Source organism: Amblyraja radiata, chromosome 32, assembly GCF_010909765.2.
Source record: "Amblyraja radiata isolate CabotCenter1 chromosome 32, sAmbRad1.1.pri, whole genome shotgun sequence".
NCBI classification, from domain to species: Eukaryota; Metazoa; Chordata; class Chondrichthyes; order Rajiformes; family Rajidae; genus Amblyraja; species Amblyraja radiata.
In genome coordinates this window covers 30,674,395-30,687,608 of record NC_045987.1, presented here as the reverse complement: position 1 = coordinate 30,687,608, position 13,214 = coordinate 30,674,395, and the positions used below count along the sequence as shown (strand labels likewise).

General features: G+C 46.7%; 1 protein-coding gene across 1 annotated transcript; it reads left to right on the top strand.

Annotated features, from left to right (window-relative positions):
• The first annotated feature begins 8,042 nt into the window (after positions 1 to 8,042).
• LOC116991096 (zinc finger protein 154-like) lies at positions 8,043 to 9,622 on the top strand. The gene is made up of 2 exons (XM_033049448.1): positions 8,043 to 8,122; positions 8,402 to 9,622. The coding sequence occupies exons 1-2, from the start codon at positions 8,043 to 8,045 to the stop codon at positions 8,745 to 8,747; spliced, it is 426 nt and encodes a 141-aa protein (XP_032905339.1). The 3' UTR covers positions 8,748 to 9,622.
• The last annotated feature ends 3,592 nt before the right edge of the window (positions 9,623 to 13,214 follow it).

Below are 13,214 nucleotides of genomic sequence, written 5' to 3'. Positions count from 1 at the left end.
TCTGTCTTTTTTTTATTTTTTGTCTAGTTAAATGTAGTGTTTGGTGTTTTTTAACACTGGTTTTAAATGTGTATATGTGGGGGGCGGGGGGGGGGGCAGGGGGAAACCGTTTAAAATCTCTTCCCTGTCTGGGAGACCCGACCTTTTCCCTGTCGGGTCTCCCTTGTCGTTGGGGCCTAGCACCGTGGAGCGGCCTCCAACCTGAATGACCCGGGGGCTCGGGAGACTGCGGAGCTGCGGACTACTCACCATCGTGGGGCTGGCCGGCCTCGGAGCGTGAGGAGCAGTGGTGACTCGCTGCTGCGACTCGACTCCTGGGGCTCGGAGGCTCCAGCAACGCAGCCGCAGGTCCGGTGGACTGGGACATCGGGAGCTCACGGGTCCGGGGAGAGAAAGAGACCGCTTCCCGGAGCTCCCGCAACGCGACTTCTCCAGTCCGTGTCGCGGGGTTGGAACGACCCGGAGCGGGGTCATACATCGCCCGGCACGGCTTCATGGCCGTGGGACATTCCAGCGCCCACCGGGGGCTCCAACTTCGAGACTTCTAGACTGGGAGCGGGGCCGTAAATCGCCCGGCACGGCCTAAAATGGCCGTGGGACATCATCGCCCGCCTGGGGCTTCGACATCGGGAGAGACATGGAGAACAGGGGAGAGAAAAGACTTTGCCTTCCATCACAGTGGGTCCACTGTGATGGATGTTTGTGTGAACTAAATTGTGTGTATGTCTAGGAATTGTCTTTGTTTGTATGGCTGTGGAAACAGAATTTCGTTTGAGCCTCACTGAGGCTCAAATGACAATAAATTGTATTGTATTGTATTGTATTGTAATCTTTCATTTACCATTCTTTCCATCAGTTTACACATATGTGCTGTTAAAGCTATAGGTCTATAATTTACTGGATTACTTGCATCTTTCCCTGGTTTTCTAATAGGCACAATGATTGCTTCCTTCCACCTCTCCGGTATTCGCCCTTCTTCCCACACCTTGTTATATAGTGCAAGTATCTTTTGGAGTCCCTCCTCACTTAGATGCTTTATCATTATGTAACAAATATCATCCTTCCCTGGGGCTGAGTTCTTACACTTGGTCAGAGCTCTCTTTAGCTCCCCCAAATTAAATGGAATATTGTACTTGTCCTCTGTGATACCTTTCCTTTGTAAGGCCTCAACATTTTCCTGTCTTGTTCTTTCCCTACCTCTTCTTCCTTCATCTGACAAGTTGCGGGAGCTGTGAACCCTACTAAAAGTGTTAACCATTAGTTCTGCTTTGTCTTTATTTGAGACTACAGTTTGATCTCCATTTGTTAGGATAGGATAACTCCACTCCCTTTTATCACCTTCCATTTTTTTAATCATCCCCCATATCTCCCCTACCTGTGTTGTGTTTCCAATTGAATCACAATACTTCCTCCAATATGCTCTTTTTGTTTGTCTTATAGTCCTCCTTACAATTGCCTGAGCCTGTTTGTAATTAATCATGTGTTGGTAGTTATGAGTTATTTTTAATAATCTGAATGCTCTGTTTCTATTCACCACCACCTCTTTACACTTATTGTCCCACCACGGCACAGCTTTCCTTTTTAATCTTCCTTTACTTTTAGGTATGGAAACTAATGCTGCTCTTTTGATACCTTCTGACAATTTATTCTCAAAGCTTTCTATATCTGTCTCTTCTTGTATCGGTTTTACATATCTATCACTTTCCTCCTTAAATTTCTCCCAATTAGCCTTTCCAAAAACCCATCGTCCACTTCTGTTTTCTTTACTCATAATTAAAGTAACATTTATTTTGCATAGCACAGGATGATGATCACTTCCTATGGTACCCTTTTCATATACTTCCCAGTCACATTTAGCAGCAATCCTATTAGAAACAAGTGTAAGGTCCAACACAGACTCCTTCCCTGTCCTAACATCTACCCTGGTCTTCTTTCCATCATTTAGACATACTAGATTACCATCATTTAATAATTCCTCAATTACCTGCCCATTATTATCTGACTTTCCACTGCCCCATAATGTATTATGTGCGTTAAAGTCCCCACACCAAATAACATTAGATTTGCTCTGGCCTTCTACTTCCTGTAACTTACTGACCTCTAATCGCTTACATGGATTATAGTAATTTATTACCACTATTTTCCTCCTCTCAGACAATACTTCTATTACCACATATTCCTGTTCCTGCCCAATTCCTAATACCCTGTATGGTATCCCTTTTTTAATGAAAGTGGCGCAACCCCCTCCTCCCCCATTTCCCCTATCACATCTCACTGCAACATAATCATATAGAACAAAATCTAAACTTGGTTTCCTGGATACATACGACATTTGGTTTTTCCATCCTACTGTCTATGAATTGCTTAAAGTCTTGCCCATTGGCTAACAAGCTTCGTACATTCCATTGTAGGATTAACATTAATATTATTAACCCACACATGTTGACTCTTGGCTCGCCTGGATACTGAGACCATCATGTATTTCCTCCCACTTCAATCCTGCCATGCCCAAGTGGTGGACTGCAGCCTTTACAATGATTTGGATCCTTTCTGTTTTGGATTTTACTTCTGCTGTCGCATTTATTACTCCTGCTATAAATATAACCAGGTTTTTCTTTTCTTTCCATATATTCTTTTCTTTTTCTTTTATTGTCTCCATTATGCCCACATCTTGCTCCCTCCTGATCCTTCTTTCATTCATCTGTTTTGTAGGGCCAGCCCTCTTTGCTGCCTCTGCATAGGAGACCTTTTCCTTCACTCTTATGTTTTGTACTTCAGCTTCGCGTTTCATCACCTCACAGCCCCAGTAAGCCACACTATGCTCTCCTCCACAATTACAGCACTTTGGTCTGACCCCCTCTCCACACTGACCATATTCATGGTCCCCGCTACACCTTGCGCATTTCCTCTCCCCCTTGCACATTTTAGCTATATGCCCAAATTTCTGACATTTGAAGCACCTCATTGGTTTGGGTACGTACTCTCTTACACTATATCGCATGGATCCAAAATGGACCACTTTTGGAAGGGATTCTGTCTTGAATTCGACCAGGACTGACTCAGTTTCCTCTTTCTTTGCTCCTTTGGTCATTCTTTTGGCATTCATAATTAATTCACATCTCTTCCTGAGTTCCTGAACCAGTTCACTCATATTAACTTTGAGAGAGATTCCATAGATAACCCCTTTACACCCTGCCCTCCTCCGTTCTCCCACTCTCACTACTTTGATTATTTTGGTTTTATCAATCTTGTTCATTTTCATTGCCTTTTCAACTTGAGCCTCACTGTTGCACCCTATTAGCATGTTTCCATCCTCCAGCACTCTTGCATACTTTACTTCCCCAACCCGGGCCCTGATTATTTTTGTCAGCTTCAATGGCTCTAACTTCTTTACTCCTCCTTCTCCTTCAAACCTCACCACTACATTTAACGACATTTCTTTTTCTGGTTCCTTGTCTTCACTCTCCGATCCACCAGTATTGTTTTTCCTCCTTTTACGGCTGCTCTTCCTGGGACTACCCCGTGCTCCCACGGTTTCCCACTCCTTCTCAACAGTCTTCATTATCCTCTCTTCCACTGGCCTCCATAACCACTAGACCCACTCTCTCCCATCATTTTGTAACAGCAGGGAATAGTGCCAGAGCACCGTTTACCGGACCTATACAGGCCGTCGGCCGATACCCCAATACAATATGCCCTCCGCGTCTGCGACGAGCCGCCGCTTCCTCTATCTGCTCAGCCTCACAGACTCACAATGTGACCGCTCCTCCAGCCCACTCCGCCATAGCTCTGCTATAGGATCCTTGCAACCAACCGCCAGCCCGTTACAGCGCGGTGACGTGTCTGGGGGACGGTGACGCGGCGGCGGGAGAGAGAGAGGAGGAGGAGGTGACGGGGGAAGTGAGGCATTATCAAAGGCTAATATTGTGGATGTGGATGTGGATGTGGATGTAGTGGGCTGAAAGTGACGGGGAGAAGAGACAAGACAGTGCCGGTAGTGGGGAGGGGATCCATCATTGTGTCCGTCAGGCAGCAACACTACCGCTGCGCATGCGTCACCCTCACCGCCCGCCCCTCAGCCGTCACTCACCACAGTCGTCACCACCGCTGGAGTACGTCATTTCCCGGCTGAGGCCCTGCGCTTACTTCCAAAGCTTACTTCCGTCTCGTCCCCGTCTCTCTCTCTCCCCCCCCCCCCCCCTGTTGGTGACGTGGAGCGGGAACAAGATGAAGATGACCCGATGCTGAGACCCCGGACCCTGGTGAGAGAACGATAGACAGAGAGAGGGAGTGGGGAGCGTTAGAGAGAGAGAGAGAGAGAGAGAGAGAGGCACAGAGAGAGAGGCACAGAGAGAGAGAGAGACAGAGAAAAAGAGACAGTGAGAGAGACACAGAGGGAGAGAGTCAGAGAGAAACAGCGAGAGAGAGATGGCGAGAGAGAAACAGAGAGAGAGAGAAACAAAGTGAGACAGAGATATTGTGTTGTACTGCTTACAGTAGCAATGTTACAAAATGTTGAGATTTTAAAAATCAAGTCTGCAATTTATCCCATCAGATAAAGTATAAAAATAAGTTTAATTTGACACCCAATTCACTTTCATATCTCAAGTATTTAAAAAGTTATGGCCATTTTCATACTCGGAAATTAGCATCTTGTTCCCTATTGATTTTCTATGGACATAACAAAAAAGCTGTGATCGTGAACAGTCAAAAGCCCATAACGTTCTTAAAAATTAAGAGAACTGAATGAAATTTTCAGTTATCATAGATTGAAGCATTCTGAAACAAATATAAAATAATCTTACTTGGATGACCTGAAATTAAAGCATATAATTAGTTAGTTACCCAATTGTAGCTAATTTCAAACTTCAATTACTAGATCTAAACATCTATCCATTTCTTAATAAATGATTAACATTTTTAAATAGCCTAAGTGTCCAAATAATATTCACAAATAATTCACAATAAAACATGATTTTAAAATCTCATTTACATTAATTTATAGGCAAATGGAAGGAATTTAGTGTTCAATTGCTGTAAATTAAAGTCCATTTAAATCAGCTTTCTAGTGGGATCCTGTGAACGCGCTGGTTTAGAACGTTCACATTGCGGTAGATTTGTGCCCTCAAATGCCCAGAAATATACTGCGGGATATAATGGACCCAAAATAGCTATTCGCAACATTAAACTTTGTATAAAGGGATCTTAAGAAGCCCTTTTTAATGTAAAACTAAACAACCTACCTTCTGTTGTCCCCTGTATGAGATCCGGCCGGTTGCCTGCGGTTGCGGGGTTAGAGGTTAATTTTTAAACTACTGTAACAATTAGATAAAGCCCTTAAAAGTAATAATAGCTAAAGCGACGGAATCTTCCAGCGATTTTTCGTTAATAATTAACTAGGCTGAACATCCTCGATTTGAACAGCCTAGGGAAAAACGCGTTTTAAACCCGCCCCCCTCTAAACGGCGTAAAAATCGCGCACACGGGCTGGGACAGATTTTCAGCGACGCTTCAGGTATGCTTTGCAACATACCTACTTACAGCTGCAAGAACGTGTAGCAATCAATAAAGGGCCATAGGGAGGTTTCACGGCAGTCGGGTCATGACCCATGGACCCGTACTGTTGCTACGCTACTCCAAATGGATTACACGCGATGTACTGCAGGTAGGCACCTACCATTGTTTCAAGCAAAGCGGGCCAGTTAAAACCCGCTGAAAGGGTCAATTTTTGCGCTGTAAATAATTATGGAAATCGGGATAAGCGTGAGAGACATTTAGCCTACTTCAGAATTCCAAAAGTGAGGAGAAATGACGGTAGATAGCAAGAGCGAGAGCTGAAGGGACAACAACAGCCAAAGTGCTTGGCGAACATTGGCCGTTTGCTCACTGCATTTCATCAACTAAGGCATTGTTTGTATTTTTTCTTGATTCCTTTGGCATCTAAAAAGTTTCAGAAGTGATAAATCTGGCTGTAATTTTTTTTAAATCGCCCATGGTTCTCGTGGGTTTTTACATACAAAATGAAAACGCATCTGAAGAAAAATTTAGCCAGATTTATCACTTCTGAGAATTTTTAGATACCAAAGGAATCAAGAAAAAACACAAATAATGCCTTACTTGATGAAATGCAGTGAGCAAACGCGATAATCCCCAATATTTTCAATGTTTACCAAGCACTTTAGCTGCTGTTGTCCCTTCAGCTCTCGCTTCTCTATACCTTAATTTTGCTTCACGTTTGGAATTCTAAAGTTGGGTACATGTCTCTCACACTTACCCCGACTCCCACAATTTTTTTCAGTGCAAAAATTCAACATTTTGGTGGTTTTTAACAGGTAGGAAAGTACGCGTTTCTAGCATTAATAACATATACCGGAAGTGACGGATGTCTTCCAGTTGGATTTAGCGGCTCCGTGCGTCGAGCCCTATGACCCAGTGACCTTACGTGCTACCCCCCTAAAGGCCTATTGTGAGTTTATGTACAGGGACATATCTATCCATGCACTGTATACTTGTATTTATATTTATGCATGTTAAATATGTATGTCATGTTTTATACTTTGGCAATATAACAATGTTTTTATCTTGCCAATAAAGTTTTATAAATTGAAAAATTGAATTGATTAGAGAGAGACAGAGAGAGAGTAACAGAGAGAAACAGAGTGAGAGAGATACAGAGAGAGATAAACAGAGTGAGAGAGACAGAGAGAGGGAGATAGAGAGAGAGAAACTGCGGGAGAGGGGTAGAGAGAGAGAAAGAGACAGAGAGAGAAAGAGGGCAGAGAGCGAGGGGGAGAGTGAGAGTGAGAGAGACTGACAGAGAGAGATAGAGAGAGAGAGGCAGATAGACAGAAAGAAAGAGAGACAGACAGAGAATGAGTTAGAGGCAGAGAGAATAAAGAGAACGAGACAGAGAGAGTGACAGCGAGACAGACAGACAGAGAGAGTGAGAAAGAAAGAGACAGACAGACAGAGTGAGCGAGAGAGAAACAGACGGAGAGAGAGGGTGGGGAGGGGTAGAGAGAGAGAGTGGGACAGAGAGAGTGAGAGACAGAGAGAGAGTGGCGGGGGGTAGAGACACAATGGGGAGGGGTAGAGAGAGAGGGACAGAGAGATAGACAGAGAGAGTGACAGACAGAGAGTGACAGAGAGTTTGAGAGAGAGACAGACAGAGACAGAAAGAGAGACGGAGAGCGAGGGAGAGTGTGGAGGGAGGGAGGGGGCTGGGAGGCTGGATGTGGAAAAGGGGTGAAGTGAGTAGCGGGGGGAAGCAGGGAGCAAAGGGAGGGGGCAGGGATTCAAGGGGATAGGGAGCCAGGTGGGGATGGGTTCACATTGTTTGGGGGAGGGGGGAGGGAGCCACAGGAAGGAGGTCACTTTTTTTAGGGGTGGGGAGGGTGTTGCCGTTTAGGAAGTCAAACCAGGGCAGAATCTTCACTGTGAATGGCGGGGCGCTGGGTGAAAGTGTGCCGAGGGATCGAGCAGTGCAGGTAGGAGTTGGGCCGAAGGGCCTTTTTCTAACGCTGTATCACGCATGGGGAGAATGTACAAACTCCGCACAGACAGCACCCATTTTCAGGATCGTACCTGGGTCTCTGGTGGTGAGGGACCAACTGTACCGCTGCGCAACGGAGCCGTGCGGAATTATATAACGGATTCCTCCGCCATAAACGCACCCAATATGTGCCAATAATGTCCTGTTTACCAGCTTGTTGACCCTCTGTGTTCTCCTGCAGGGTATAGGAGCCGTTGCTGTGGACGGAGAGACGTGGACGTGACTGGCCATTGAGTGCGGCCTGGGTGTCCATGAGCCCCCATCTGCTCGGTGTGCGGGCTGTGCTTCGAGGGGCTGAGCTTTGATGGAGGGCCACATGACGGGGCACAACAAAGGGAAGCGTTATGAGTGCGACGTGTGTGGCAAGGCATGGCAGAGCCCGAGCAAACTGGAGACGCACCGGCGGGTGCACACGGGAGAACGTCCCTTCGACTGCTCGGAGTGCGAAAAGAGCTTCACCTGCTACTACAAACTGCTGCGGCACAACCACATGCACTCCGGAGAGAGGCCCTTCACCTGCTCCGACTGTGGCAAGAACTTCAAGATGGCACAACACCTGAAGGTGCACAGGCGGGTGCACACAGGCGAGAAGCCCTATGGCTGCTCCACCTGCGGCAAGAGCTTTACCCAGTCGTCAGGGCTGCGGGATCACCAGCGGGTGCACAGCAGTGAGCGGCCCTTCACCTGCTCCGACTGCGGCAAAGGCTTCAAGTTGTCCAGGGACCTGAAGGTGCACAGGCGCCTGCACACCGGGGAGCGGCCCTACATCTGCAGCAAATGCGGCAAGGGCTTCACCCGCTCCACCAGGCTGCTGGAGCACCAGCACACTCACACCGGGGAGCGCCCCTACACCTGCGCCCAGTGTGGCAAGGGCTTCACGCAGTCTGCTCACCTGCTGGTGCACCAGCGCACCCACACCGGCGAGCGTCCCTACACCTGCGCCCAGTGCGGCAAGAGCTTCACCCGCTCCTTCGGGCTGCAGTCCCACCAGCGAGTGCACGCTGGCGACCATCCCTTCCCCAGCCCGGTGTGTGGAGAGCACTTTGCCATGGCCTCCCACGCCCTGCCTCATCAGCGCGTGCACACCAGTGGCCAGCCCTACGACTGCCCGTACTGCGGTGAGGAGTTTGACAGCTCGCGGGGGTTGCGGCAGCACCGGCGGACCAACGCTGGCGAGCAGCTGCTCACACAGTGACGAGAGCATGGGGGCTGCAGGAGTACCAGCCGATACACACCTGAGAGAGACCCTTTGTGTGCGCTGAGTGTGGCAAGGGTTTCACCCGCATGTCCAGCCTGTGGCAGCACCAGTGTACCCACAGCGGTGATCGTCCCTTCCCCTGCCCTTCCTGTGGTAAGGTCTTCACCCACCTTGGCCACCTGCAGGAGCACCGGCGAGTCCACACCGACCAGCACCCCTTCACCTGCCCGCTCCTCCAGCCTGCTGGCACACCGCCACGTGGATAGGCGCTGTTTAGGTAAACACAAAATGGTGGAAGGAATGGGTAAAGTTTCGGGTCGTTTCTTCAGTCACCCATTTCTTCTCTCCAGAGATGCTGCCTGTCCTGTTGAGTTACTCCAGCACTTTGTGTCCTTTTTTGTAACCCAGCATCTGCAGTTTCTCGTTTTTGAACCAATCTGGTTAACCATCATTGCACCTTCCCCAAAGCATCCACATCAGTCCTGTAATGGTGACCAGAACTGTGTGCAATACTCCAAATGCTACCTGACCAGTCCTTTAAAGCTGCACATATGCATCCTCTCTTCCCCCCTCCCTCTACTCTCCCTCGCACTCGTACACAAATTCTCTCCACACTCCCTCTCTCTCTCCCTGTCTCTCACACACACCATCAACACCCCTTCCCTCCGGTGCCACTCCCAGGCAGAAATAAATAGCTTCCTCCCCTCCCCACGTCTCCTCCGTACATGTCCCACACCCTCTCTGTCCCTCTCACAAACACACACACATTCCCTCTCTCTGACACACGCACCCCTCTCTTGCTGTCTCTCACACAACCTGTCTCGCTATTGCGCACACACCCTCTCTCTCTTGCTCTCTCTCACACATTCCCTTTCTGTCACACACACTCCCTCTCTCTCACACACACTCTCGCTCTCTCACACACTCCCTCTCTCTCTCTCTCTCTCTCTCATACACACTCACTCACATTCCCTCTATCTTGCTCTCACGCTCACACACACCCACTCTCACACACACAGTTCCTCTCACATACTCCCTCTCTCACACACACACACACAGTCCCTCTCTCACAAACACTCCCCCTCTCTCTCTTGCTCTCTCACATGCTTTCTCACACACACTTTCTCATACACACACTCTCACACACACATGCACACTCACACATGCGCTCTCTCAAATTCGCACACGCTCTTTCTCTCAAACACGCACTCTCTCTCCTTGTATCTAGACTAGGCGTGCATTTCACCTTACACTTGCACTCAGTCCGCGAAGGCTCGCTGGATCTCCTGGTTGCCAACTATTTTCACTCCCCTTCCCATTCCCACGCTGATCTTTCTGTCCTGAGCCTCCTCCATTGCCAGAGTGAGGTTGAAAGAGCTAATAGTCAAATCTAAAATTGAGTTGTTCTTCTACAAAAGCATGGTCTAGTAGAACAAAAGAATGGCTCGATGCCAAGTCTGAATGACTTTGCAAATTATATGCAACACAATATGGAGGACGTTGTCTTTTTAATAAAGCCATTAAGATGGAAGCCTGTGAAATAACATCTGCATCTTTCAAGGCCATAAAGAAGCCAAGATTGAAAAAAAAAGCTGTCGCTCTAGAGATAAGTAATAACTTGTTATTGGATGAGCTTGATTTGGACCCAGCTTTTCTTATATTCTGACAGGCTGCCGAATCTTTCAGTCATGCCATATTCGGACTTGGTAGGAGTGTTTTACTGATAAGAAAAATGTATAATTGTGCTAACTTTCCTTTGTTCTGAGAGTGGAGCCCGAGAAGCACTGTTCGTGCTCATTGCAGATCTTGCCACTCCTGTCTGATAATCAATTAAAGATTGCCATGGTTTACCTTTAACATTTTTGTTGCTGTCTGCTTTTTAAGACGAACATTGACAAGGTGACACACAAGCTGGAGTAACAGCAGTGTCCGGACCCAACACGTCGCCCGTCCATTCCCCTTCAAAGTGCCGGTAGAACTCAGCAGGTCAGCCATCCGTGGTGGGAAATGGATGGAGAAGTGTTCTTAATATGCCCCCCCCCCCTGCCCCTCTCGTGGAGCAGACAATCAACAATACCAGCACCTTCTCATTCATACTGTACCCAAGTGAAAATGCTAAAGTGAGCCAAACTGCACACAGCCGACTGCTCACAGTACCAGCTGGCTGCCACTGGCCCTAAAACGTAATGTTTTTTTTTTTACAGAAAATTTCCGCGCATTCGTTCCTTATGTAACAAATAAAGCAAGTTTACCCTGACCTCACTGTGAAATAGTTTGATTTGGTCAAGTTTGGTGCGTAAATTTAAAATGGAGATTTGCTGAAAATCAGAAAGCAGTCAAATTTTAAAGAGAACTGGACTGAGTGGGACCCGTTGGGTCGCTGCTTCACACGGGAGGCTGGTCCCCCAACGCAATATTCCACCTCTCCATCAATTTACCACAAAAGTCATTCAGTGCAGGCCTGCACATTCAATCTCACAGCACTTGAAGCGGAGTGCAGGCAGCAAATCCAACCTCACAGCACTCCAAGCAGAGTGCAGGCCAGCAAATCCAATTTCACAGCATTTCAAGCAGAGTGTACACGCATACACACACACTCACACACACAGTGAGAGGGAATGGGAGAGAAAGAGAGTGTGACCAGAGGAATGGATGCATTGTTGAGGGGAGGGGGAGGGCTGTAGGAGGGGTTTATGGGAGGGGGTGTGGAGGAGGGGTGTCGGGGAAGGGATGGGTGTAGGGGAGGGCGAGGGGGTGTGGGGCGAGGGGGTGTGGGGGAGGCGATGCTAGGGAGGGCAGTGAAAGAACTCCTGGGGGGGACAGGTTTTGAGAGGTGGGGGGACAATCCCCACCAATTTTTTGTAATACGGATTTTAAAACCCGGTGAAATCCCAGCTTTCCGCGAGGCTAGAGGTGGGACTGAGGATAGAGTGTGGTGATTGGAGGACGGAGACGTGCCCAGGTCACAGGGTCACAACGGCAGTCCTGGACACCAAAGCTAGGATCTCTTTGGGGGGAGTTTTCAGGGAGGGACGAGGAGGTTTTGAGGGGCTCGAGGAGGGGGTTTGGAGGGAGTGAGCGGTTTGTGGGAAGGAGGGAGGGAGAGAGAGAGGTTGGGAGGGTGGGAGGGAGAGAGTGAGAGGGACGGAGAGAGGGAGGGGAGGAGGAGGACCAGAGGAGGAATGGAGGTGTTGTTGACGTTTTTTTTTAGCAGTTTTCATGTTTTTTTGGAATGGAATGGAATGGAATGCTATTTATTGTCATTCAAACCTAGGTTTGAACAAAATTACATTTACTACAGTTTTTTTACATTAGAAAAAAAAAACAAGACCCACACTTAACACAGTTTACATAAACATCCATTACAGTGAGTCTCCAACACCTCCTCACTATGTAGGTATGTTGCAAAACTTACCTTCAGCGGCGCTGCAGATCTGTCGCTGCCCGTGTGCGCGACTTTGGCGCGTTTGAGAGGGGGGCGGGTTTAAAACGCGATTTTCTCTCGTCTTGAAATCGAGGTTGTTCAGCCTACTTAGTTGCTGACGAAAAATCGATGCAATATTAGTTCGCTGCAGCTATTTAAAAACTAAATTGGTTTATTTAATTGTTATAGTAGGTTAAAAATCATTCTCTAAAGCCGCGACCGCCGACAACGGGACGGATCTCATGTAGGGGACAAGGCAAAGTAGGCTGTTTATTTTTACATTATATAAGCGCTTCTTAAGATCACTTTATACAAAATTTTATGTTGCGAGTAGCTGATTTTGGGGCCCATTAAATCCCGCAGTATTTTTCTGGGCATATGGGGTACACATTCACCGTAATGGGAACGTTCCAAACCATCGCATTCCACAGGATCCCACTCAAAAGCTGATTTAAATGGTCATTAATTTACAGCAATTGAACACTAAATTCCTTCCATTTGGCATATAAATTAATGTCAATGAGATTTAAAAATCATGTTTTTTTTTTTTTTTTAATATATTTTTTTATTAAAGGTAATCAATTACAATGCTTCAAACAACTTTATATCAAATTAATTCAATTTGCATTAAGTAAAACACTAGTAATACTTATCTACTATTTTTTTAGAAATAATGATAGAGAAAGAATAGAACAGTTATAAATCATTAAGAGAGTGATTAAATAATAATTTGATTATATATAAGAAAGAAAAGAGAAACGAAAAAAAAAAAAAAAAAAAAATTTGAGTAACCACAATATGTATTATTAATAACACTACTACAAGTGATAGTATCAATAAAGACATATATGTTAATTCCAATATAAAAATGAATTATTCTCACCAAATCCCGCAGGGTGCACGCCGAGCTGTGTTGCCAAGAACATCTACTTCTCTAAATACTGTATATATGGAGACCATATCTGTTCAAAATAATTATACTTGTCCAATAGGACAAATCTAATTCTTTCCAGATGTAACGTCTCCATCATCTCTGTTGC